The sequence below is a fragment of the Dipodomys spectabilis genome, unplaced genomic scaffold (assembly GCF_019054845.1).
Source record: "Dipodomys spectabilis isolate Male_0828 unplaced genomic scaffold, ASM1905484v1 ptg000210l, whole genome shotgun sequence".
In the NCBI taxonomy this organism is placed as follows: domain Eukaryota; kingdom Metazoa; phylum Chordata; class Mammalia; order Rodentia; family Heteromyidae; genus Dipodomys; species Dipodomys spectabilis.
The window spans coordinates 3,645,991-3,673,983 of NW_024870887.1; the positions used below are offsets into that span (position 1 = coordinate 3,645,991).

At 46.5% G+C, this 27,993-nt stretch overlaps 2 protein-coding genes across 3 annotated transcripts; both read right to left on the reverse strand.

The window, feature by feature from the left end:
• On the reverse strand, positions 1-4,051 carry Znf513 (zinc finger protein 513). 2 transcript variants are annotated; one of them, XM_042696818.1, is made up of 4 exons: positions 3,733-4,051; positions 3,319-3,483; positions 1,266-1,853; positions 1-1,171 (listed from the first exon to the last, which is right to left on the reverse strand). In XM_042696818.1, the coding sequence occupies exons 1-4, from the start codon at positions 3,785-3,787 to the stop codon at positions 345-347; spliced, it is 1,635 nt and encodes a 544-aa protein (XP_042552752.1). In that variant the 5' UTR covers positions 3,788-4,051; the 3' UTR covers positions 1-344. The 2 variants fall into 2 exon arrangements, with proteins under 2 accessions (XP_042552752.1, XP_042552751.1); XM_042696817.1 differs by having other exon boundaries at positions 1,266-1,856; positions 3,733-4,009.
• Positions 4,052-4,440: 389 nt separating this feature from the next.
• Ppm1g (protein phosphatase, Mg2+/Mn2+ dependent 1G) lies at positions 4,441-27,190 on the reverse strand. Its single transcript, XM_042696714.1, has 10 exons — positions 26,895-27,190; positions 9,464-9,533; positions 9,014-9,099; positions 8,553-8,685; positions 7,514-7,929; positions 6,787-6,945; positions 6,169-6,403; positions 5,648-5,777; positions 5,367-5,469; positions 4,441-5,051 (listed from the first exon to the last, which is right to left on the reverse strand). The coding sequence occupies exons 1-10, from the start codon at positions 27,012-27,014 to the stop codon at positions 4,848-4,850; spliced, it is 1,656 nt and encodes a 551-aa protein (XP_042552648.1). The 5' UTR covers positions 27,015-27,190; the 3' UTR covers positions 4,441-4,847.
• Between the last annotated feature and the right edge of the window lie 803 nt (positions 27,191-27,993).

Below are 27,993 nucleotides of genomic sequence, written 5' to 3' on the forward strand. Positions count from 1 at the left end.
TGTTAGTGTTTCCTTTATTATAAAGCACTGAAATAAGTTAAATAAACAGGTGGGAGGCTGGGCAGTCCCCCAGCCACTTCATCCACTGCCCCTGGGAGCAGTGGAGGCGAATACAAGGCCCTTCTCACTGAGCTCATAATATGCATGAGCCAAGGCAAAGCCCCCTTGGTCCATATGGGCCCCTGCCCATGAGGTTTGGGCTGGTCCGTATAGTGCCTAGGTTAGTCTGTGTGGAGCCCCTGGCCAGCGGGGGAAAAAGGAAAAGGTGGCTTTCTAGTCCATCTGTATAAAATGCAGGAAAAGCAGGGCTAATTCATAGGGCCCTGGGGAAGAAGGACTCTAGTTCAAGGCGAGTCAGTATGGAGAGCCCGGCTGCCCGTGGCACCCAGGGCTGTTGAACCCCGAGTGCTCAAAACAGTGGGTGGGCTGTGAGGTGGGGCCCAGCCCTCAGGAGCAGAGAGACCAGGCCCTCCTGCCCCACCATGGCCATGCACCTTCTGGTGACGCTTGTAGTTGTCCCAGTGGCCTGTGGTATATGCGCAGGTGGCACAGCGGAAGGGCTTCTCGCCTGTATGTCGCAGCATGTGGCGTTTGAGGTTCATGCTCTGGTTGCAGCTGTAGTTGCAAAGGCTACACCGAAAAGGTTTGTCACCAGAGTGGATGCGACCATGACGCTTGAGGTTGGCCAGGTTGCCACAGGCATAGGGGCAGAGGGGGCACTTGTAGGGCTTCTCTCCAGTATGGACACGTTGGTGCCGTTTCAGATTATCCAGATGAGCCGAGGCATAAGGACAGCGGGCACAGCGGAAGGGTTTCTCACCACTATGTGTCTTCATGTGCCGGGCCAGGTGGTTGGGATAGTGAGTGGCAAAGGGACAGAGACTACAGGCAAAGCCCTTGTCACTGGGGCCCTGAGGCCCACCACTAGCACCCCCTCCAGCCTCTCCTCTCATGCAGCGCCCACACATGGCAGATCCTAGCCGACTACCCTCACCCTCCTCCAGCTCTTGTCCACAGCCCCGGCAAGTCCAAGGGAACAGCAGCTCTGGCAGTGGTTCTGATCCAGTCCCACACAAGCCCTCCCCTTCACCCCGAAGCTGCCCACAGTCTGGCAGGAAACTGGTACCACCTGGTGGTACGTGGAGGCTCAAGTCTGGAAGGAGCAGAGCATCTGTGGGAAAAATGAAACCTGGGATGTTAAACCAAGTATCTGCCTGGTGTTACCCACCCAAGTCCCCCATTGTTAGTCCCTGGTCGTTATTTACCTTCAGGTCGCCGGGGCACTGCCCCCTCCTGCTCTGTGGGACTTGGAGGCCGGGTTGGTCTTGGAGCACAGCAGCGGAAGCCACAGGTCGGGCAGGGTGGAGTGGGGGGCCCGGTGTGGGTGCGCTGATGCCGCCTCAGGTTGCCCAGGCTGCTGCAGGCAAAGGGGCAGTGGGGACAGCGGTAGGGCTTCTCGCCAGTGTGGGTGCGGGTATGTCGTGTCAGGTTGACGAGCTGGGCTGAGGCGTAGGGGCAGCGGCCACAGCGGAACGGCTTCTCCCCGCTGTGTGTCTGCATGTGCCGCTTGAGGTGGCTCGAGTAGTGGGACACGAAGGCGCAGAGGCGGCATGAGTACAGCAGCCGTGGGGGCAACGGGGGCCCCCCACCCGGCCCTCCTGCCCCACAACACGGCCCCTCACCTGTCGGCCCCCCACACAGCTGGCAGGCTGGGCCTGGCCTCTCACCCCTGGCCTCCCCTGGACCCCTGGCTGGCTCCTCAACTTCACTCTCAGCACTTAGTGCTCGGCCGCCCCCAGACTCGTCGTCGCTCAGCCCATAGGGAAGCCCAGGCCTGGCCCCCAGAGAGTCTCCTGCTGAGACAGAAATGAAAAGAGACATCAACACAGTTAAAGACCAGGCTCTAAAATCTCCATTTTTCAACAGCCCACCTTTCTCTTTGTTTTGATGATTCCTATTGTTCCCTCAAAGGAATCTAAGTCTCCCCTATAGTGACAAGAAAATTCAACAAAACTGCCCACCTCTCTCTGAGCAGAGATGAACTACTTAGACTTGGTTCTACTGAATGGAAAACGAGTTCATGATGAGTCGTATGTGAATAATACTGCCATGAATCAAGTGATTTAATTGTTAAGATAAAGTAAAAATTGAAAATGCAGAGAAACTTGAGCCCTTTTTCTAAGCTGTAGGCTCCTTTTGGTTCAACACTGATTATAAAAATAAGACATCCCGGGGCTGGGAAGGTGGCTCAGTGTTAGAGCGCTTGCCTTGCATGCCTGAGGCCCTGGGGTTCAATTCCTCAGCACCACATAAGCAAAAAGAAAAAAGCTGGAAGTGGCGCTGTGGCTCAAGTGGTAGAGGGCTCAACTTGAGCTGAAGAGCTGAGGGAAGCGCCCAAGCCCAGAGTTCAGGCCCTATGACCGGACCCCCCCAAAAAAAATAAAAAAAAAATAAGACATCCCAAGATAATATTTGGAAGTGTGAACAATGAAAGTATTACATGCTATGACTAATGGGCCTATGTTTTATATAGATCCTCTCAGTGACTTTCAAAAACATCCATCAAAAGTGGGTGAGCAGCTGACTTCTGTTGGCTCATGCCTGTAATTCTATTTAGGAGGCTGAGAGATGATAATCAATGCTCAAAGCCAGTCCAGGCAGGAAAGTCCGTGAGACACTGAAGAGTGCCTAAAGTTCAGGGACAGCTCAAGCCCCAGGTTCAGGGCACACACACATGCACACGCGCGCGCGCGCGCACACACACACACACACACACACACACACACACACACACACACACACACACACACACACACACACACACACACACACACACACACTGCATAAGCAGACCAGCAATCAAGGTCGGGTTCTGCTAAAATCACAGGGAAAAAGAATGAAGATAAAGGCAGAAAGTAAAACCACTCCATACAAAAGGGAGCTAAGAGTAGAAATACCTGAACGATTTATACAGAAGGCTTTTCCCTGAACTCTTTGAATGTATACATAACAGAAATGGGCTAGGGATGGGGACAAGGTTATTGAAAGGGCATCTATCTACTTTTTAACCAATTGCTCCATGTGATTTGCCGAACCTTTTACTCGTATACCATCCTTACATCAGGCCTACACTTCATTAAGGCAAAGTGATGGAGCTGATCTAATTAGTATGCAAATGAAATACTGAGCGTCCCATCTAAATCACCCCTAGGTTGTAGCAGCAAGCAGTTTTCTGGTCATTAACGCTAAACCTGGCCTCTCCCCTAAAGGGCTGGTTCTTTGCGACCATTAATCCCTAACTAAGTCCTCCAAACTTACCTTCAGAGTCTCTCTCAAAGCCCATGAGCTGGTCGTTGCTGCCGTCACCTTCTTCCTCTTCCTCCTCCTCCTCTTCCTCCTCAAACTCCAGATCCTGGCCTAGTAGCAAGTCACTCTCCAACACCAGAGCCCCGGGTCCTTCGTCGAGGGAGTCTTCAGTCTCGGCTGAAGAGGGGAGGGGGCTTGTGGATTCTCCCTCCCGAGCCGTGCCCATGATTCGCGTTCGGGAGCCAGCGGCCGTGGACCACACTTCCCGTGCCCGTTGACCCTCTCGGGTTCCCTTAGTACCTCAGTGGGAAGCTGGAGTCCAGTCCACCCACCCCTTCCCTCAGGAGCTCCCCTCCACCCTGACCTGAGCCCACTCCACTGACCCCACCCCTGTTCCTCCCCCCTCAAGGCCCCATGACCCCTGACCTTTGACCCCCTCGCATTTCACGGGCTGCGGGTGGCTTTGCTTCCTCCGGGGCATCGTGACCGGCTCCAGCCCGACGCGCCTCCGGCCCGTGGCCGCCCGGCCCCGCCCCTCCCAGCTCGGCTCGCCCGCCCGCTTCGGCTTTCAGGATCCGCAGGCAGCCCCCATGCAGCGGCGCGGGCCCTGGGCAGCCCCAGGCCCTGGCCCCGGAGCCCAGCTCAGGCCGCTCCCGCCGCCGCCGCCGCTTCCATTCATGGAGCCCCCTACCCCCCCTCCGGAGACCAGCTGGTACCTCCGTCCCCGCTTCCGCTTCCGCCGCCGCGCAGCCGCACGGGACGCGTAGTCCGCGGCATGCAGAACCGCAAGCGCGGCCCCGACGTGACCAGGAAGTGATTGTGATGCTCGCCGAGACACCCAATCAGCGGCCGCACAAACCGGGCCGGCCAGCCAGGAAGTGTGCGCCGCCCCCTCCTAGAGGAACTAGGAAGTCACTCAGAGTCGGAGAGACGATGACCTGGGCCTAGCCGAGTGAACTCGCTGGGGCAGGCTACAATGCCCACTGGCCTCTCTCCTACAGGCACGCAGAATGCACGCGCACACACGCGCACACACACACACACACACACACACACAGGGACTTGCCAGATGCTTCCCGGGCTACCAAGTTGGGGGCCACAGCAGCAGAGAGAAAACGGACACCATGGGCACAATTAGGTTTTGGCCTTTAGTCTGAAAAAGTGTTGATTGAAAGTGTACAACAGAGTGGGCACAAGCGGCTGGGGACCAGGGAGCCGCTAATAAAAAAGAATGTTCTTAAATAAAGTGTTCACAGAGTAAAAACCAGAAACCACCAGTCTTTCCCTCCAACACAACAGAGCACAGGCACAGAACCCACTGGTGATGAGCCCAAAGGAGCGAGGAGGCCGGAGAGGACATCAGAGGCTCCAGGCTGCCGTGTGGAAGGAGAGCGGCCTCTTTGGAATGGGCTGTGGAAAGCCACTCGGCTCTCCCTGCACACCTCATACCCACTGCTAAGGCTAAAGGAAAAAGACAAAATTCAGTCTCAGGTCCGGAGGGCTCAAAAAACAGTCCAGGTGGGCAGGGATCTGGATGACTACTAGTCCCGCTTGGCTTTCTTCTTGTCACTGTTGCCATTTTCTTCAGTCCCCTCATCAGAGGGTGCCTCCTCCAGTTTCCGTTTGCCGCTTTCTGGTTGGAGCTCTGCTGTGTTTCGGGGCTTGAAGCAAATGATGATGCAGGTCATGTTGTCACACCCTGTACCATCCCCAGAAGTATCTGGTGCCAGGCACTGATCCAGCAACTACAAAAAGGATGGGGCAGCTCAGCCACAGAGTTTGAAAACCTTCCTGGAACCTACAGTTCCACAAGAGGGCTAGCTCTGGTAGCCTAGGGTGGTAGAGGGAAGAGGAATGGGCAATGGACTTCAAAAAATAGCCACTAGTGAGCCTGTTACATACACAAGCTAAGTAAGGGATATGAGGGAAGGTAGAACTTTTTAGTCAAGATTTGGTGTCTGTGGATAATTGATAAGCACTACCAGGCTCTGGTTCTAGTTCCAAAGAAAAGACCATGGCTATGCAAACCAAATGCTCTTTCTTCTCAACCCTTAACTCACCTCTTCCACAATGGATGACAATAACCGTAGCTCCCCATTTTCATCACGTTGGCTTATCTTTGATTGAATAAAGTCTACAACTTCCTGGCTGCTCATCACATTCCTGGGGTCAAAAAGAGAAGATCAGACTGTGACCCAAAGTCAATACCTACAGAAAATCTCCTCAGCCTTAGGCTTGGTTTTGACTAAGAGGGTGGCCTTAGTTATAATCAGCAGCTCTGAGTCAAAGAAAAGTAATGCTACAAAAAAGGGCATTTGAGGGTGTTCCACCCAGTGCTCACCAGATGCCGTCACAGGCAATGACCATAAATTCATGGTCATCAGTGAGAGTCAGCACCTTGATGTCAGGAAGGGCAGAAATCATCTGTTCCTCAGGTGGCAGATTCTTATTTCTCTTGTAGAAGTGGTCTCCTGAAGGAAAAGATATGTCAAGTAGTTTGAATACTTCATATAGACTTGTGTTTGGGCCAAGTCAAACCTTACCATTCATTCATTTATTCCTTTTTTTTCCCTTAACAAAATTCCACAAAGCAGTGAAATTGAAAGCTAGGTTCTACTTTGCCTAGTTTCAGCCCTGTCATTAGGTCGCTGAATTTTAAGTAGCTCATCTGTCTTTTTCATCATCCAGGAAACAGAAGACAATGAGACCTATCTTAGCTATGTCACAAGATATTTTAAGAACAGAGGGAGATGATACAAAATTACTTTGAAAGGTACAGGGGCTATGATGATTAAAGACTGTTACTAGATTGTCTGGGACAGACAGCAAAATCCCACGTTTTCCCAGTTTCTTGACCCTTACCAATGGCCCTGGAGAGGTTAAGACCTCCGTTGACTCGTCCATCCATCGTGACCTTGCCACCAGCATTCTTGATGCGTGCTAGCTCCACTTCATCCTCTGGTTTGTGGTCATAGGACATGTCTAAAGCTTTGCCAGCCTCAGATACCACACAGCGAGAGTCTCCTGCGTTGGCTACAATCAACTGCTTCCCTCGTATCAGAGCCACCACTGCTGTTGTTCCACTGTCAGAACCAGGCTTAAGAAGAAGGAAAGGGGAGCCTTGTGGGAGCTCCTGGGCACGAGTGCCTACTTGGTGCACTCCTGACCAGGCATCTATACTAGAGAGCTTTAACAAATGGGAAGAACAGATTTCATCTCTCCACAGACAACAGTGTGGCTCCTACCCTTGTTTTTAGGGTATTGGAGATTAAACCCAGGGCCACTTGAGCTGTGGTCCCAGTTTCCCTCCTTTAGGTAATTCTACCTTTGGTATTACCTTTTTAGGTTAATAAATAAATTCACCTCACTACAATTATAGTACTAAGATATCAAAGGGGTCAATCTCTTAAAAATCAAAATCAGAGGATCCACATCTGTCTCTTGGCTTTTCCAGACTCATTGGTCCTCTTTCCTACACACCTCCTCTTTGCCTTCCATCCCAGGCACCATCATTTCTTCTTCATCATCATCATCCTCTTCAGCCTCCTCAGTATCATCCTCTTCTTCCTCATTCTCTGCCTCTTCACTGCTGTAGCCATCTTCTTCTTCCTCTTCCTCCTCCTCTTCCTCACTGCATTCCTGCCAGAAGGAGGATCCCAGGCTGCTAAGACTGGGATGGCTCCTTGCCCCCAGCCCCAACTCATACTTAGGAGCACAAGAGGCCCTGACTGAACACAGGTCCTCAAAACACTGAAAGATAAAACTATATGATCATGACAATCTGGGAGAGGGGAGAGGGCTAGACTATACATAACTGACACTCTGAACCAGGCTCAGCAGTCACCAACAAGAAGCCCCAAGGAAGGTCAAGGCCATCAGCCAAAAGTATCTTCCAGGCAATGTGACCAGAAATAAATTGTCCAGAGCAGAAAACACCTAAAATAACAGCAACTACCTTCTTGTTCTTTTTCTAGGAGACTGACTCTGAAAAGCCGGAACTAGGATATATCTGTTTCACTATCAACAAAGGAAGAAGACTAATAGTACCTGTGATGGTGAAGATACTGTACTCAAAAGGCTATAGAGTAGAATACAGTAGGTATTGGGGGATGATGATAAAATAGGAGGAAGAGCTGAAAGCTACAGATGGCAACTAAATAGGCCCTCTCTGCAACTTTAGCATCTGCCTGCCCTCACAGGCCCTTACCTCACTGTCTTCCTCTTCCTCATCCGCCTCATCTGACTCATCCTCACTGTCCTCAAAGAACTTGGACTTAGCAACTCGAGGCAGCTTGTCGGAGGCTGAAGAGCAGGAAGGCCCAGCCTCACCAGTGGGAGTGCCAGGCTCTCCAATTGGGCCTGCCTCAATCCCACGTTCCGAGTTGGAGGAAAGGCCTGTGTGGGCCTTGGCTGTAGGGCCATTTTCCTGTGAAGGAGTTTCCCTAGATGGGTCCTCAGGTTCTGCCTCCCCATTGAGGCCCTGGGACCCTGGTTCCTCGCCTGTCCCAGCTCCAGATTTGCTGTGGGGAGGGCCCTTTTGACAGTTCTGCCCGTAGCGTGTCAGCAGCTCTTCAATAGTCATGGTAGCCTCTTCATGCAGCAATGCAGCCTCCTCATTGTCCACTGCAGGGAAGAGGCTAAATCAGAGCCCCCATGCCAGACTCCTCACAGGATCAATCCCTCTCACTGCCTCAACCTCCCCAGCAGCCTGAGTTCCAACTTCCCACAACCTCCCACTCCTACTGCTCCTCTCACTTAGCAAGTCTCAGAAGAACATCCTTTAGCTTCCTTCTCCTCTACAGACCTCCTTTGGTCTTTGTCTTTTGTCCCCTTAAGCCAAAGGAACACTAGTGACTGTATTTCCCCTCTCATCTCTCATTTGGTTTTGTTCAGTTGAAAACTCCTTGCTGAGGACCCAGGAAACCCACATACAATGCCTTAGGATGAGGGTGGTCAATATCTAGCTCTTGGGGCTAATAACTGCTCCAGGCTTGAAAGAAGGTCACAAAAATAACAGCAGGAAACAGGAAGACCCATTCAGATTGACAAATGATAATGTATGCAAAAATTCTTACAACTATGTACTCCAAAATGGTTAATTTCCTCTCTCCTTTCATAACCACATGCAGTGCAGAACACCACAGGGCTCTTTAATATGAGGACTCCCCAGGTCCCTAGGAAGCCACTCTGCCTTAGAACTGATAATAAAATATGATTTCCTCTTGAACATGGGATGCCATACTCACCATCATCTTCATCAGCTACTTTTTCTTTTTCATCCTCATCCTCAGTAGGTCTTCCTGCAATCTGTGCCAACTCCTTAATGACTTCCTCAGTGGTCAGTTTGGCATCAATAGCCAAGAAGGCATCTTCTAAAGCCTGAATATAAACAAAATAGTCTAAGGCAGGTATAGGAAAAAGTGAAGTGGGAACAAAACAAATTGCCTGTATAAAATCCTAAGCACTCTTGTGGAATGCACATTCAGGTGTGGTCAACCACACTAGACAAGATACTCAGAATAGGTAAAACAGTTCAAAGACCTGAGAATAAGGCAGATCTAAAAGGACCTAAGGGAATAAGCTTATTTTAGGCACAGGGTTCTTTAAGAAGAAATGCAGTAAATAAGCAGCAGCTGGGGGCAAAGAGTAAGGAAAAGCCAAGAGTTGAGAAACAAAGGGAAAAACCCACTCAAGGGGAAAGACAGACCTTCTGTAGCTTGCCTTCCTTGTAGGCTTTCTGATCTTTGATGATATCCGGAAGATATTTGGCACAATACAAGGCAACTTCCTCTCCTAGAATAAAAGTTAAGTTATCTAAAGCACTGTTTCCCACACATAAAAATGGATTTACCACCATTTTTCTCAGGAGTAAATAACTACATCCCTTGTGTCTTTTCATAACTATTCTTAGTTTTTGTTTTTTTTAAAAAGATAAATACCAATCTAAGAAAAGGAATTTTATATGAAGACCTAGACAAATTATTCACTAATAAAATGCCTTACTAGAGAGAAAAGGATTGTCAGAGGAAAATATCACTAGGCAGGAAATTAAACACCTGGGCCAGAACTCTGAAAAGTAAAAGAACAAAGGACCTCCTTCCCTAAAAGTCTTGAATTAGGGTCCTCAAATGTTGCCATTATGGTGTGCTAAAGTTACCTCCATGTCCATCGTATACAGAAAACATGGCTGTCTCACTGTCCAGTTCAGGAATACAGTTGTGAGCATCCTATGAAAAAGAGCATAATCATCAGCATCTCAAAGTCAAAGACTATTCCTCCTTGTATATCATATGACATAAAGTACCTTCACATATTTTTATCATAAACCTTTCCTGACTGGCCTAATAGGGCCTAGAAATGAGAAAGCAAATGGATAATAAAATAAGAAAAGAAGTAACAGGGTAGGGATAAAGAGAAGTAAAGGAGGGAAAATTCAAACTAGGAAAGGGAACAGAAAAGAACAAAGAGGGGAGAATCAGAGCACTACCTCTGTAATCTAGTTACCTCTGCCCAGATCTCAGTCCAGATGACAGAAAATGTATTGTTTCGCTATTGAGTTACCACTAGGCTAAGCGTAAGATTTACAAACAGTATCTCCCCAACAAATAAAGCCCTTAAACCACAGCTGTGTTTAAGACTTGTTAACTAGAATTTACAACACTTCAACTCTCAGCTTTCTCACCTATCCTCACATGGAAAGATTCCATTCAATTCTAATAGCATAGCATATCTGATGATTTTGTACAATTGCCCAATGTATTAAGATATAGGAATGCATTTCACTGCAGGATTGAACTTGGTCAAATTCTTCTAATCACAGAATTTGGGCACTTCAAACTAATGTTTAAAAATAAGTCAAAGATCAAGCAAGACTATGAACCCTAAAGTAAAATGTATAGCAGGTTACTCAGATGCTTCCTGAATACAACCTAATTTTTCTTCAGGGGCTCTCTATAAATAAAATAATGCAACTCTGTACTTTGCTTACTTATCCTTTATTTGTGTATGTGTGTGTGCACGTGCACGCACACTGGTCCTGGGGCTTGAACTATGGGCCTGGGCACTGTCCCTCAGCTCCTTTTGCTCAAGGCTAGCATTCTACCACAGTGCCACTTTCCTGTCTGGCAGTCTTCAAACCCTGATCCTCAGATACCAGCCTCCAGATTACAGGTGTGAGCCACCAGTGCTTGCACATAGTTTTGTTTTTTTGGGGGGCGGGGGTGGGTGTCGGTCATGGGGCTTGAATTATGAACCTGGGTATTGTCCCTGAGCTCTTCAGCTCAAGGCAAACACTTTACCATTTGAGCCACAGTGCCACTTTCTCCATCTTCTTAACTCTCTCTTCTCTTATAAGCACTAGAACCTTAAAATTTCTAATTTTTTCAAAAGTGAGAAAATCCTTCTGTTGTCCCTAAAATAACTATGTCTTAGTTAAGGTGAGGAACAAAACAAAACAAAACCTAGGTCCCTATCTGCAGGAGAGAGTACTCCAGAAACTAAGGGGTTGTCATGGTTGGCATAGTTATGATCATCAACTTTAGTGCCTTTTGGTCTTTTTTTGTTTTGTTTTGTTTTTTTTGCCTTTTAGTCTTATGTCTTGGATGTAGCTACCTGTTTTCTCACTCTTCCTAATATTCTACCACAAGCTATGCTAGTTGGTTCCCTCCTGTACCTCCCTCTCTTCTCACCACTATATCAATACTTCTCACTTGCACTTAGGATATGTATTTATTGCCCAGGACCTTCCACCAGCAATTCTAAAACTTGAATGTGCCTAAGAATTTATTCACTCATCAAGTATTCTGGAACCCATTATGTGCCTAGATGTTTTTGGATATTTGAGCTATATGTCAGTAAATGAAAGACTCATGAATCATTAAAAAAAAAACAAAACCTTTATATTCTAGTGGGGAACATATGTGACAAATTGGAAGGAAAGAGTAGAACAAGTAAGGAGAAAAACAGTGAGAGAACTGAACTGACATGGCATATATATAGGTACAAGAACCTGTAACTCAAAAGTTACCACCTAAGTCATGCCAAGTGTTTTAATTAGTTTTAACAAGAAGAACTGTGCTACTTTTATGCTGATTTTTCTCCAACTGATTTTATAGTTTATCTTGTTGGCATGAAATTTAAGCCCAAATTTATATTTACAAATGTTAAACTGAACAACAGTAAATTATTATAATGAAAACTGGAGTTCTACCAGTATTCCATTCCTTGAAATGAAAAATCCAAGGACGCCCTCCAGGATATTTTGTTAAACAAAGACAGCAAAACTACATGAAACTGGGGATGTAGTCTTACATAGCACGTGCAGTCTCCTGGGTTCAATCCCCAGCACTCGTGGGAAGGGAGTACAAAACATTGTATTAAGCTGAAGAGGGATCATAGGTATACGTTAGTTTGGTTTTTTTCATACTGTTAATACCATGGGACACAGAGAAAGAAAATAAAATCAGTTAAATATGAGAAGATATAAGGATATATATAGATATGGGGGACAATACTGAATGGGAATATTTAGATTTATCCAAAGTAAATTAAATGTTTTTAAAGACTTAGTTTATTACTAAAATGTACAAAGTTGATCTACCAATTCTACCTTTTTTGGTAGGAAAGGGAGAGATACTCTTCCTACCATACTCCCTACTGGTAGAATAAAAAGGATCACTTAGTCTTTTCTATCTTATAATGCTACTCTAGATTACGGTATATCGTATCTTTTGAACCTATCCCCTGTTTTCAAAGTATGTTCCTCCAGTGTATGATTTTGAAGCAGATCTAACCTAAGTATAAATATGATAAAATATTTAGCCTCATTAGTAATCAAATAAATGAATATTTAAATAGGGAAAAGGGAATAGAGGTGTGGTAGAGTATCAGCCTTGAGAAAAAGCCAAGGAAGAGGGCAAGGCCCTCTTCAAACTCTAGTATCAGAGGCTGGGAAGGTGGCTCAGTGGTAGAGCGCTTGCCTTGAATGCCTGAAGCCCTGGGTTCGATTCCTCAGCACCACATAAGCAAAAAGAAAAAAGCTGGAGTGGCGCTGTGGCTCAAGTGGTAGAGCGCTAGCCTTGAGCTGAAGAGCTGAGGGACAGTGCCCAGGCCCAGAGTTCAGGCCGCATGACCGGACCCAAAAAACAAACAAACTCTAGTATCAGCAGCAAAAGAGGGGGGGGGGAGGGAGGGAAGGAGGGAAAGAAGGAAGAAAAAAAAGGAGAAAGGAAGGGAGGGAGAGAAAGAAAGAAGGAGGAGAAAGGAAAGAGAGAGGAAGGGAGGGAGGGAGGAAAATAAAAGGAAAAAAGGAAGGGAGGGAGGGAGCGAAAAAAGAGAGAAGAGAAGGAAGAAATTCTTCTTATAAAATCAAGATGAGGGCCGGGCGCTGGTGGCTCATGCCTGTAATCCTAGCTACTCAGGAGGCTGAGATCTGAGGATAGCGGTTCAAGGATAGCCCGGGCAGGAAAGACCGTGAGACTCCTATCTCCAATAAAACTACCAGAAAACCGGAGGTGGCGCTGTAGCTCAAGTGGTAGAGCGCTCGCCTTGAGCTGAAGAGCTGAGGGACAGCGCCTAGGCCCAGAGTTCAAGCCCCATGACCGACAAAAAAAAAAAAAATCAGGATGAGTAAAGAGTAATATATAGTTGTAGTAAGGATGAAGCTTTGAGCTGGGCACCAGTAGCTCACAACTCTAATCCTAACTACTCAAGAGGCTGAGATCTGAGGATCATGGTTTAAAGTCAGCCTGGGCAGGAAACTTGTGGGACTCTTATCTCCAATAAACTACTCATAAAAAGCCAGAAATGGGGCTATTGCACAAGTGGTAGAGCACTAGCCTTGAGCACAAAGAGGCCCAGGGCCAGGGATAGCACCTAGGACCAGAGTTCAAGCCCCAGGATGGGGCGGGAGGGAGGGCGGGTGGGGAGGGGGGGAAGGGGGGTAGAAGGGAGTTTTGTAAAAGCACATTCTCCTAGCCTTATCAACAGGAATATAAATTATTATAGCTTGCCTGGAGAGCCATATGATAATATGTAACAAAATTTCCAATGTGATTTAGTAACCAGACTACTGTTTATTGTATGAATGTAATTAGACAATATGAAAAACATGTATATATATTTATTATAGTAACATTTAATAAATTTAAAAATTGTAAAATTCCTCCCATACATGCAGCTGTTTGAAATGATGAATATGAAGCCAGACATGATGGTGCACATCTGAAATCCCAGCACTTGGGAAGGCTAAGGCAGGAGAATTGCCCAGTACAAGGCTTACCTGAACTCCACAGTGAAACACTCTCAAAAACAAGCAAGTGGGAGTGGGAATGTGGCTCAGTGGTAGAGTGCTTGCCTAGCATGCATGAAGTCCCAGTTTTGATTCCTCAGTACCACATAAACAGAAAAGGCTTGAAATATCACTGTGGCTCAAGTGGTAGAGTGCTAGTCTTGAGCAAAAAGCTCAGGGACAGTGCCCAGGCCATGAATTTAAGCTCCAGGACCGGCCCAAAACAAAAACAAAACAAAAAACAAGCAAGCAAGCTAGGTGTGGTGGAGCACATATATTATTCCAGAAACTCAACAGAGGCAGAGGGCTGAGAAGGTGGCTCAGTGGTAGAGTGCTTGCCTTGCATGCATGAGGCCCTGGGTTCGATTCCTCAGCACCACATAAGCAAAAAAGAAAAAAACCGGAAATGGCCCTGTGGCTCAAGTGGTAGAGCACTAGCCTTGAGCTGAAGAGCTGAGGGACAGCGTCCAGGCCCAGAGTTCAGGCCCCACAACCAGACAAAACAACAACAACAACAACAACAAAAAAAAAAAAAACAGAGGCAGAAAGAACAAGAGCTCAAGCCCAATCTGGACTTTACAGTGAGTTGTTCCATGACCGCCTAGGCTTCCTGGTGAAATACTGACTGTAGAAGATCATATATCAAACTTAGGTGTGTAAGAGTAGAAGGTAAGATTGCATAATTTCTACTTTCCAACATGCATTTAAATTTCATTTGTGTAATAAGAGAACTTCTTCCTTGTCTTTCTGAACAATAACAACAACAAACCTAAGAATTGGTCTTAAATTACCATTCTACCATCTAAGAGTCATTCCTTGTTACACGTAGGAAACTGATTCTGAAACTGATTCCACAACACACTGAAGATACCAAAATCTATGGATGCTCATACTTCTTTTATTTAAAAATGGCACAGTAAGAACCTACACACATCCTCCTATTATATACTTCTTGATTTTGTTTTTTGTTTTGTTTTTGGAGGGGAGTCACTGGGCTTGAACTCTGGGCCTGAGTGCTGTCCCTAAGCTTTGCAGCTCAAGGCTAGTGTGCTAGCATGTGAGCCACCACTTTTGGTTTTCTGGTGGTTAATTGGAGATAAGAGTCTCACGGACTTTACTGCAAGGCCTGGCTTTGAACCATGATCCTCAAATCTCTGCCTTCTGAGTAGCTAGGATTACAGGCATGAGCTAACGGCACTTGGCTCCTCCTATATACTTTAAATCACCCTGGATTACTTGTTCTTTTTTTTTTTTGGTCCAGTTGTGGGGCCTGAACTCTGGGCCTGTGCGCTGTCCCTCAGCTTTTCAGCTCAAGGCTAGCGTTCTACCACTTGAGCCACAGCGCCACTTCTGGCTTTTTTTTTCTTTTTGCTTATGTGGTGCTGAGGAATCGAACCCAGTGCCTCATGCATGCAAGGCAAGCGCTCTACCACTGAGTCATCTTCCCAGCCCACCCTGGATTACTTATGATACTTAATACAATGTAAATGTTACATAAATGGTTGTTGTATTCTTTAGAAAATAAGTCTGTATATTGGGTTTGATCCTCAGCAATACCAAAAAAAAAAAAAAAAAAAAGAAAAAGAAAAGGAAGTGCATACATGTTCAGCACTGCCACAATTACTTTCTAAAATGTCTGCAGGTGCACCCTTTGACACAGAAGGCTGACTACTGCATTATCACTAGCCAGCTACCATGTGATATGCAATCTTCCATTCAATCATATGGATTAACATCTAACTTAGCCACATTATCACAATCATATGGATTAACATCTAACAGCCACATTATCACAGGACTTGTGAAGATGATGCAAAACATGGAAAGGTTCTCTGTATACTGGATTTTGCAGTTTAAATACATATTTGCTCTGACATTTAGTACCAGCCTTCATTTTTCTTCTCTATCCTTTTTTCCAAAGCAAAATAAGGACAATATTCACCTTTTACCTCGAGAATTGAGGTTTCAATTCTTGGAAGTTTCTAAATTATTCTCTCTTCCATTTCTTGGTGAGATTTTGGACCTGTACTGTTACTCTACTTTCTTTTCTTTTTTTGGTCACACATGGGGCTTGAACTCTGGGCCTGGGTGCTATCCCTCAGCTCTTCAGCTCAAGGCAAGTGCTCTACCACCAAAACCACAATGTCACTTTGTTTTCTTTTTTGTTGTTGTTGTTGTTGTTTTTGCCAGTCATGGGGCCTGAACTCTGGGTCTGGGCGCTGTCCCTCAGCTCTTCAGCTCAAGGCTAGCGCTCTACCACTGGAGCCACAGTGCCACTTCCGGCATTTTCTGTTTATGTGGTGCTGAGGAATCGAACCCAGGGCCTCATGCTTGTAAGGCATGCACTCTACCGCTGAGCTACCTTCTCAGCCCAATGTCACTTTGTTTTCTTTTTTTTTTTTTTGTCGGTCGTGGGGTTTGAACTCTGGGCCTAGGCGCTGTCCCTCAGCTCTTCAGCTCAAGGTGAGCGCTCTACCACTTGAGCTACAGTGCCACTTCCGGTTTTCTGGTGGTTTATTGAAGATAGGAGTCTCACGGTCTTTCCTGCCCGGGCTGGCTTTGAACCGCGATCCTCAGATCTCAGCTTCCTGAGTAGCTAGGATTACAGGCGTGAGCCACCAGCGCCCGGCTTGTCACTTTGTTTTCTGATGGTTAACTGGAGATAAGTTTCATGGACTTTCCTGCCTGGGCTGATTTTGAATTATGATCCTCAGATCTCAGCCTCCTGAGTAGCTAGGATTACAGGCATGAGCCACCAGCACCCAGCTCTGCTCTATTTTCTCTAAGCACTTCAATTTCTCTTTACAGCTTTGCCCATAAAATAATCTTTTCTGAGCCAGGTGCTGGTGGGCACATCTGTAATCTTAGCTACTCAGGAGGCTGAGATCTGAGGATGAGGTTCAAGGTTTCCCAGGCAGGAAAGCCGGTAAGACTCTTTTTTTTTGGGGGGGGGGGGAGGGGTCGGTTGTGGGCCTGAACACTGTCCCTCAGGCTCTTCACCTCAAGGCTAGCGCTGTACCGCTTGAGCCACAGCACCACTCCGGCTTTTTTCCCCCCTTCTTATGTGGTTCTGAGCAATCAAACCCAGGGCCTCATGAATGCAAGGCAAGCGCTCTACCACTAAGCCACCTTCCCAGCCCCCAGTAAGACTCTTATATCTCCTTAATCACAGAAAAGTCACAAGTAGTAAAGCACTAGCCTTGAGCAGGGACAGTGTCCAGGCTGAGTTCGAGCCCCCAAACCAGCAAATAGATAAAAAAATAATCTTTTCTGAACTAGAGTCAATGAAGCTATCTTAGCCTGGCCATTTCTTTGTTGTTGATGATTTGGGGGTAATGGGGTTTGAACTAAAGACATCATGCTTGCTAAGCAAGTACTGTAACACTTGAGCCACATCCCCAATAGATTTTTTAATGGTTAAGATGTAAATTGCTACATGTATAAAGGGGGGAAAAACTATGCACAAAGAAATGGCTAGGCTAAGATAGCTTCATTGGTAAATGATACCAAATATGTAAATAAACATTAATATTCCAAAATATCCATAATTGCAGGCTCCATATGTCTAGATTCAACCACTTATGCATTGAAACTATCCTAGCCATTCAGAGACTGAGATCTGAGGATCCCAGTTGGAAGCCAGCCTGGACAGGAAAATCTGTGAGACATTTATCTCCAATTAACTACCAAAAAAGCCAGAAGTGGAGTTGTGGTGCAGGTGATCATGAGCCTGGAGCACAAACGCTCAGGGATAGTACCCAGACCCTGAGTTCAAGCCCCAGGGGACACACACACACACACACACACACACACACGTTCTGTCTCAATAGAGTGAAGATGGATCACACACACACACACACACACACACACACACACACACACACACACACACACACACACACACGTTCTGTCTCAATAGAGTGAAGATGGATGCAAGGTCCAAAGTAGGATTTTGGCTCAGGCATGCACTAGTAGGAAAGAAGGATCCTATACTACAAATAATCAGTGAAACCAGACATCTGTACCTCAGGCCTGCAATCTTAACTATTCAGAAGGTTGAGAATGGAAGTTCATGGTTTAAGGCCAGCCTGGGAAAAAATGTCAAGACTCAATCTCCAAAGAACCAGAAAAGGCCAGGCTGGAGGGGTGGTCCATTTTGGCAGACTAGCAAGCCTGAGGCTCTAGTTCCAACCCAAGTACCACAAAAATAAATAAATAAATGCCTCTTAAACAGTGTCTGTGTTTGTGAACCAGACTTAATGTGTTAAGACAGTAATACTACAGTTGATCAACAGATTCAGTACAATCCCTATGGAAGCCTAAAGTGCCTTTTATGAACAAATTAACAAGTTATTCCTAAAATCTGTAAGAAGATATAGAAAAGGAGAAACAAGAATAATAAATCTGAAGATTCATGCTTCCCAATTTCAAACTTACTACAAAGCTACAATAAGCAAAACAGTATAGTTCTGGAATAAAGACATAAAAATTGATAGGGTAGAGTTCAGAGTCCAGAAATGAGCCCTCATATTGACAGCCAACTGATCTGTGACAATGATACTCAAAAAACTTAGTGAAGCCAGGCACCTTGGCTCAAACATGTAATCCTGCTGGGTGCCAGTGGCTCACACCTGTAATACTAGCTACTCAAGAGGCTGAGATTCAGCTGAGGATCAAGGTTCAAAGCCACCCTAGGCAGGAAAGTCCGTAAGATTATTTATTTTTTTTGGTCCAGTAGTGGGGCCTAAATTCTGGGTCTGGGCGCTGTCCCTCAGCTCTTCAGCTCAAGGCTAGCGCTCTACCACTTGAGCCACAGCGCCACTTCCGGCTTTTTTCTTTTTGCTTATGTGGTGCTGAGGAATCGAACCCAGGGCCTCTGGCATGCAAGGCAAGCGCTCTACCACTGAGCTACCTTCCCAGCCCTGTAAGATTCTTATCTCCAATAAACCACCAGAAAACCGGAAGTAGTGCTGTGGCCCAAGTAGTAGAGCACTAGCCTTGAGCTGAAGAGCTGAGGGACAGCACCCAGCGCCCAGAGTTCAAGCCCCATGACTGACAAAAGAAAAGAACAAAGAAAAAGAAGAAGAAAAAAAGACTGAGTTGAAACTAGTATCTTAAAACAATAACCAAAAACAAACTAATAGGAGGAAAAGGAAAGTTTTTAATCAAATGAAGCTGAGACTATATATATATTTTTTTTTTTGGGGGGGGGGGGGGTGTCCGGTCGTGGGGCCTGAACTCTGGGCCTGGGCGCTGTCCCTCAGCTCTTCAGCTCAAGGCTAGCACTCTACCACTTGAGCCACAGCACTACTTCCGGACTTTTTCTTTTTGCTTATGTGGTGCTGAGGAATCGAACCCAGGGCCTCATGCATGCAAGGCAAGCACTCTACCACTGAGCCACCTTCCCAGCCCCACTGAGACAATATTTTGCATGATATTTACATGCAAAAGAATTAAGTTGTATCACTTCCCTACACTACACAGAAAAGTTATGTCAAAAAGGCTAATACGGACTGGGATTGTGGCTTAGTAAGAGTGCTTGCCTAGCATGCATGAAGGTCTGGATTTGATTTCTCAGTACCACATAAAGAGAAAAGGCTGGAAGTAGTTCTGTGGCTCAAGTGGTAGAGTGCTAGCCTCTAGTAAAAGCAGCTCAGGAACAGTGCCCAGGCCCTGAGTTCAAGCCCCAGGACTGGCAAAAAAGAAAAAGAAAAGCTAATATGCCCAGCACCAGTGGCTCACACTTATATTCCTAACTGAGATCTTAGGATTGGGCTTCAAAGTCAGCCTGCACAGGAGACTCTTACCTCCAATTAACCTCCAAAAACTGGAAATGGCATCGTGGCTCAAAGTGGTAAAGTGTTAGCATTCAGCAAAAAGATATTAGGAACAGCACTCAAGCCTTGAGTTCAAGCCCCAACCAACAACAACAAAAGGCTAATAGAGCTGGGCAGCAGTGGCTCATGCCTGAAACCCTAGCTATTCAGAAGGTTAAGATCTGAGGATCAAAGCCAGTCAGGGCAGGAAAGTCCCTGAGACTCTTACTTCCAATTAAGCACCAAAAAAGCCAGAAGTACTCACATGTTGAAAATGAACTATACAATTTGTGAGTGGGGCTGGGAGGAAAACACTAGGAGAGAATGAGGAAAGAGTTGACATTGCCCAAGAAGAAATGTACTCTTGGGCTGGGAATGTGGCTTAGTAGTAGAGTGCTTGCCTAGCATGCATGAAGGCCTGGGTTCCATTCCTCAGTACCACATAAACAGAAAAAGCTAAAAGTGGCAATGTGACTCTAGTGTTAGAGTGCTAGCCTTGAGCAAAAGCCCAGGGACAGTGTCCAGGCCCTGAGTTCAAGCCCTGGGACTATTTAAAAAAATAACAACGTACTCTGCCTGACTTATGTAACTATAACCCCTCTGTACATCACCTTTATAATAACAACTAAAAAATTAAAGCTGGAAGTACAGCTGTGGCTCAAGCAGTAGAGTGCTAGTCTTGAGCACAAAAGTTCAGGGGCAGAGGCTAGGCTCTGAGTTAAAGCCTCAGGAAAAGCACCAGAGAGAAGAGAGAGAGAGAGAGAGAAGAGAGAGAGGGAGAGGGGGCTGGGAAAGTGGCTCAGTGGTAGAGTGCTTGCCTTGCATGCATGAGGCCCTGGGTTCGATTCCTCAGCACCACATATGCCAAAAGAAAAAAAGCCAGAAGTGGTGCTGTGGCTCAAGTGGTAGAGCACTAGCCTTGAGCTGAAGAGCTGAGGGACAGTCAGGCCCAGAGTTCAGGCCCCACGACCGGACCCCAAAAAAAAAGAGAGAGAGAGAGAAATAGATTTAAGAGAACAAACTACAAGATATAGAAGAAAACCTGAGTGAATTTTGACTGTGTTAGTGAGTTTCCTAAAAGTGACATCAAAAGTGCAAAAGAGGCTAGGCACTCCTCAGTGTGGCTCATGCTTGTAATCCTAGCAACTCAGGAGGCTGAGATAAGGACTGAAGTTTGAGGCCAACTCAGGGCAAAAAAATCTATGAAACACCCACCTTTACAGAAAAAAACTGATGAAGTCCAGGCTGGGAAGGTGGCTCAGAGGTGGAGTGCTTGCCTTGCATGCATGAGGCCCTGGGTTGGATTCCTCAGCACCACATAAGCAGAAAAGGATGGAAATGGCGCTGTGGCTCAAGTGGTAAAGCACTAGCCTTGAGCTAAAGAGCTGAGGGACAGCTTCCAGGCCCAGAATTCAAGCCCCACGACCGACAAAACAAACAAACAAACAAACAACTGATGAAGTGCTGAGTACTAGTCAATCTAGCTATATAAGAACCATAAGGGGGCTGGGAAGGTGGCTCAGTGGTAGAGCGCTTGCCTTGCATGCCTGAGGCCCTGGGTTCAGTTCCTCAGCACCACATAAGCAAAAAGAAAAAAGCCGGAAGTGGCGCTGTGGCTCAAGTGGTAGAGCGCTAGCCTTGAGCTGAAGAGCTGAGGGACAGCGCCCAGGCCCAGAGTTCAGGCCCCACGACCGGACCCAAAAAAAAGGTGACTCATGCCTATAATCCTAGGTACTCAGGAGGCTGAGATCTGAGAGTCACAGTACAAAGCCAGCTCTGATCCGAGAGACTCTTATCTCCAATAAACCACCAGAAGACCGGAAGTGGCCCTGTGGCTCAAGTGGTAGAGGGCTCAACTTGAGCTGAAGAGCTGAGGGAAGCGCCCAAGCCCAGAGTTCAAGCCCGACAACAGACCAAAAAAAAAAAAAAAGAAGCAGAAGTAGGGGATTGCTGCCCAAACCAGCTTGGGCAAAAAGTGAGATCCTATCTTAAAAAAAATTAGAGCAAAAACAGCTGGAGAGAGATGTGGTTCAAGTGGTAGAGTACCTACCTAACAATCACTAGGCCCTGAGTTCAATCCCCAGTACTGCCAAAAAAAATTTTTATAATATACCCAAGAGAAATGAGGACATATTTATACACAAAAACTTGAACATGAATGTTAGTAGTGTCATCATTCACAATAGACAAATGTAGGAGTCCAAATGTCTATCAAGTAACTAATAGATAAAATTATATACACACATATACATACATACATACACACATGAAAAATTATCTAGCCAAAAAATAAGTACTGACTGATTCATGATACACTGATGACCCTTAAATATTGTGCTTCTGGCTGAATTACCATGGCTTCTGTGAAAGGATGCATGCTATATAACATGTACTTTCCCTGACGATTACTGCTTTTTTAATGTACATATACTAATATATAAAAGCATATGTAAAAAAATTTTAACAAAAATATTGTTTACCAAAAGCAGCCAGATAGTATGGGTAACTTATTTGTTATGCCATTTATTTAAAATATTCTGAATAGGTAAATCCATAGATGCAGAATATAAATTCATGGTTGACAGAAGTTAGTGGAAAGAATGGGGCTGGGAAGGTGGCTCAGTGGTAGAGCGCTTGCCTTGCATGCTCGAGGCCCTGGGTCCGATTCCTCAGCACCACATAAGCAAAAAGAAAAAATCCGGAAGTGGTGCTGTGGCTCAAGTGGTAGAGCGCTAGCCTTGAGCTGAAGAACTGAGGGACAGTGCCCAGGCCCAGAGTTCAGGCCCCACGACCGGACCCCCCCCCCAAAAAAAAAAAAGAAGTTAGTGGAAAGAATACAAATGGAACTCTTCGAGGGAGGTAAAAATGTTCTAAAAACTGACTGTACAACTGTGTAAAATATAGCTAGACTAATAGATTAAGAGAACACTAAAAATTACTAAATTGTACCCTGTAAATGGGTGAGTTCTGTGTGTGTGTGTGTGTGTGTGTGTGTGTGTGTGTGTGTGTATAAATCTCTGAACTAGACTTAGAGAGAAACAAAAAACTAAATAACTCACTGGAACCAGTATCATCAAAACATCTTTTTTTTTTTTTTTTTTTGTCGGTTGTGGGGCTTGAACTCTGGGCCTGGGCACTGTCCCTCAGCTCTTCAGCTCAAGGCTAACATTCTATCACTTGAGCCACAGCACCACTTCCCATTTCCTGAGTAGTTTATTGGAGATAAGTCTTGCAGGGCGCAGGTGTCTCACTCCGGTAATCCTAGCTACTCAGGAGGCTGAGATCTGAGGATTGAAGTTCAAAGCCAGCCCGGGCAGGAAAGTCCGTGAGACTCTTATCTCCAATAAACCACTAGAAAACCAGAAGTGGCGCTGTGGCTCAAGTGGTAGAGTGCTAGTCTTGAGCTGAAGAGCAGGGTCAGCGCCCAAGCCCAGAGTTCAAGCCCCATGACCGACAAAAAAAAAAAAAAAGTGTCATGGACTTTCTTGCCCAGGCTGGCTTTAAACCTTGATCCTCAGATCTCAGCCTCCTGAGTAGCTAGGATTACAGGCATAAGCCACCAGCACCTGGCTCATCTAAACACCGTAAGTTCAGTTGTTAAGATCAAGATACTTCCAGTGGGGCACATATGGCTCATGCTTATAATGCTTGCTACTCAGGAGATTGAGTTCTGAGAATCATGGTTTAAAGCCAACCCAGGCAGGAAAGTCCATGAGCCTCTTATCCCCAATTAAGCTCAGGGATAGTGCCCAAGCCGAGTTCAAGCTCAAGACTGGCATGAGCACATGTGCATGCACACATACGTACACACACACAGAGTCATGCAAGTATTTTAAGAAAGTTCTGTTCAGTATTATATTTTAGATGATCTTCTATGTTCACTATTCTGAATGGCAATAAATAACTAGTCTACTCAAAGTTATACTGTACATATTGATACTGCCTTTAATGAAAGGAAGATATAAGTTATTAAATTAAAAAAACCCTAATTCTCAGATTGTAGGTGCATATACCTGTGATCCTAGCTACCTGGATGCTGAGATTAGGAGGATCGAGGCTGGAGGCCAGTTCAGGCAGAAAGGGTCCTCCAGATGACCTCTCAGTGAAGAGCTGGATGCAGTGTCACATATCTGTCATGTATCTACCAGTCAGCCAATACAGTTGTGCACAGTCCAGTTGTGCACTGTGGACAGGAAATGAGACCCTATCTCAAAAACAACCAACAAAAGTCAGGAGGAGAAGCAGAAGAGTAGTTGAGCAATAATAGTGCTTGCTTAGGAAGGGCAAGACCCTGAGTTCAAACACTAGTATCACCAAAACCAAACAAACAAAAGACCTCGTCCCTTTAAGACTATGTTATCTACTACACTTGTTTTCAGACTGGACTTCTTGTTAGCCATGGAACTCAGTATCTTTTCTTATATATTTCTTAGCACCCCTCCCTCCACAAACTTACCTCTTAACCTCAAGCTCACAGCTCAACCAGCTGAGATCTCACAAACTATGCAGAAGTGAGAACATCAAGTTGTATTCTGACTAACTCTCCTCAAAACAACCTGGGTTTCACAGCAAGAAGGACTGGAGACAGTCAAAAAGTATAAAATGGTAACAGCTGTTCCTTGCCTCAAGAGAAGAGATAAAACAGTTGCCGCTAAGGCTGAATCTATCCATCAGTTAAAATGTTAACAATCTTTATCACATGTATTGGGAAGATAACCTTACCTGAACTGAATCATTAAAATCTATCAAATAAGTTAAGACTTCATTAATTGGTGGAAGTAAGCTTTAAAAATTAGGAGTTACTAAACTACACTTTGTGGTGTTGTTGGTTTGGGATTATTTTGCTGGGGAAGGGGGCTGAACTCAGGGCTTTCAAGCTTAATCAGCTAGTGCTCTACCACTTAAGCCATGCCTCTAGCCTGGCTTTTGGCTAGTTATTTTGGAGATGGAGTCTATTGTGGCCAGCTCTGAGCTGCCATACTCCTAATCTCAGCATTCTTGGGGGTCCAGTCATGGGCCTGAACTCTGGGCCTAGGCGCTGTCCCTCAGCTCTTTAGCTCAAGGCTAGCACTCTACCACTTGAGCCACAGTGCCATTTCTGACTTTTTTTTTCTGCTTATGTGGTGCTGAGGAATCGAACCCAGGGCCTCATGCATGCAAGGCAAGCGCTCTACCACTGAGCCACCTTCCCAGCCCCCTAATCTCAGCATTCTGAGTAGCCAAGTATAAAGAGAGCTATCAGCACCCAGCTATTTTATTTATTCATTTATTTATTTATCACTGAGCTATATCCTTAGCCTGAAAAGCTAAGATTCACTTAAAAGGCTTGAAGTCATAACTATTTTCTTACAATAGCAAAGAAACAGTTACACTCTGAGAAGAAACAAACCCAGGAGGAAAAGTATCAATGAAGTAGAAAAGGAGGGTTTGATTAGGATATTTAACTATTCAAACAAAAGTAAAATTTAAAAGGGCACATTAGGAAGACTTCAATGCCAAAACTCTCAGGAGGATTAGAATCTAAGGAGCAAATCTAGCAAGATTATCTGTTCCACATCAAACAAAACCTGACACCTCCTCCTGGCCAAAAAGCTATTTTGTAATTACCAGAGGAGAAAGCAAAACAAAGGGAAATATCCAACAGAGAAGCCCAAAGCACAGAATCCCTAGGCAAAGAGCTTGGAAACCTAATATCCAAGCAACGCAATTCATAAAGAAAACTAGGAAGAAGAGTTCCAATGAAATGGAAAAACCATTTCCATTCCATAGAAGTGGAAAATAAGGTATGAAAAACTTGAGATGAGATATTCACTGTAAATGTCACTTGAACAGAAATTGACATAGAAATCAAACTTGCAGACTTCCTAACTGGCTCAAACCCAGCCCTACACTTTCCTTTTGAAGCTATATCCAGATGTTTCTAATAGATAACTACATGTACCACCATATAGACTGTGCATTGCTGGGGAATATGAATGTGGTGCTTCATTTGACTCAGATGAAAACAGTGTTTAGTGAGTGTCTTGAACAACAATTTGATCCTAGATTCTTTCCACCAAGGTACAGGTGTCCTAACCTTTCTGGGCCTCAAATTCCTAACTGTAAAATATGAGAGCAACCCAGAGAGGAACCAGTGGTGACATTGTCCAAAAAGAAATGTACTCTTTACCTGACTTATATTACTGTAACCCCTCTGTACAGCACCTTTACAATTTTTTAAAAAATTAATGTGGGAGCCAAGCTAGATGAGATGAACTACAGGATCCTCTCCACTCTAGAAATTTGGTTATCTAGTGATAGAACCATTTTCAAAGGTTGCTCTGAGTACAAACCACTGACGTTCACACTGTTATTCCAGAGCTAACCACAGGGAGGAGCGAAAAATTTGAGAAGAAAAAAAAAATCCCAAGGGAAACAGTACTTGGCTATTACCTGAAACCCGTGGATAAATGCTGAACCTCAGACATGGAGCATTTTCCCTTGGCTCATCTGCTTAGACCTCACAACATTTTTACACACACACACACACACACACACACACACACACACACACACCACACACACACACACACACACACACACACACACACACACACACACACAGTCCCCTTTTCTTTCATTCCTCCCACAGTTTACCTTTTCTTCTTTGGAGTTTCACATCTATTCAATATTACTCATTTTCATTCACATGTGTCCCCCTCATTTCTTTTATCCAAAGTAAAATCTTAAAAAGAAAAAGTTCTTAGGTTCTGAGGATAAAATTGATGCAATGACTGTGAAAATCAAGGAAAGCAAACTACAACAAGCAAACAACAATTACTAAGTTTGCGAGAGAGGAAAAATACCAAGCGTAATAAAAATAAATGTGATTTATGTTTTCCAAAGGTCTCAAAAGGCCCTTAGATGAGAGGCCATAGGAGTGACAATTCTTGGAGATTAGGCTAGCCCCTCTGAAATTAACAGGCGATGCTCAAGGACAGGCAGATAGGTGTCAGGAATGGGAAAGAGACTTATTTGCTTCGGCTTCCTTTCACTGTCAAGTTTCACATCCAAAGAGGCCTCCCACCTCACAGACTTGAAAAATAAAGTCACTGCTATCTCTTCGGCTCTTCCCCCCCACAAATAAACGAGTAAATAATCCCTCTGCCCGTCTTCAGCCCGACACTAACCCTCACACCGCTTACGAGTCCGAAGGGCTGTCCAGGCAGCAGAGGATGGCGCGAAGGCGCCGGGAAAGGGCAGTCAGTGGGTGGAAGGTGCCGCTCCCCACATGGCAGAGCCCTCGCTGCCCCTGGCCGTCGGCCCCAGGTCCCCCGACACCCGCTGCTCCCTCTCCGGCCCCGACCCCGCGCTCGCTGCGGCCACCGACCGCGGCCTCGGACTGCCGCCTCGACCCTTCCCCGGGGAGGACCCCATCCCCCGCACCCCGCTCCCGCCAGGTTCCCGCCGAGCTGCGGCCGGCGCTGGAGCCCCTGCCATCTCACCTCCATGGAGACGCGCCAGCCTTGCATGGCGGAGAAGCCATAGGGCAGCGGGAGGCGCGGGGCCCCAACGCCGTCCCCGGAGCACTTCACCGTGTTGGGCTGGGAGAGGTAGGCACCCATGGCGGCAGCGGCCCAGCGGCCTCGGGGAGCAGGCGAAGCGACGGGGCGCGACCCGAGCCGGCGCCGGCGCCGGAGCTCCCGGGGCGCGCGTGGCAGGAGCAGGCCCGGCTGCTCGACCGACGCAAGGTGCCGGTGAAAGGCGCGAGGCCGGGCCAGGAGGCGGTAACGGGACAGGAGCTCAGAGGGAGCGGAAGCGGAAACAGTGCCGCTCCAGACCCCGCCCGGCCCGCGCGCCACTCCGTAGCGCAGCGGGCGGTCATTTCCTTAGCAACTCGCCCCGCCCGCGGGGACAACGGCCCGCCCAACTGTCCTCCCGCGAGACTTGGCGCGCCACGCCCACCAACGGACGCGCTGCGGGCCGCGTGTGGCCCGCGGCTCGGTGGTCCCGGCGTCCACCCGCTAACCTTGGCCCGGCTTCCCAGCCGTGGCCTCTCGGAGACTTTTGTCTAGAACCCCTTTGGTGTCGATCGGTTCTGCAGTGTTGTCAAACCTCACACACGCGCGCGGGCACACACACACACACACACACACACACACACACACACACACGTGTGTCCTGAGTAGCCGGGGCTCTTGTGAGGCCCGTATGTGGAAAAAATATACATCTTTTCAGAAAAAAGGGAAATGAGGACTTGAGTTGATACAGTGTAGAAACGGGCCGTCATTGGAGTTGATCCAGTGTCAGTCAACATTGTATCTCCTGTAGGCGTAATGTAGATCAACATTGTATCTGTGGGTCTGTGCTGTGAGTGGAGTCGATACAGTGTAGACACGTCGGGTGCAGTCGGCCGGTGGACCGGGAGCGGCGGCTCGGCTGATGGGCAAGACCAAGCCCTCCCGAGAAAGCGCCTGGGCATTGCCTTCTGCCCGGAGAAGGGGGAATGGAGGGTGCTGCCTGGTTGGAGGAGAGGGGAGGGGATGTATGCTGCTATGCTGTGTCTGGGAGGATTGTTGAAGCTGGCTGGCCTCGTGGGAAAAT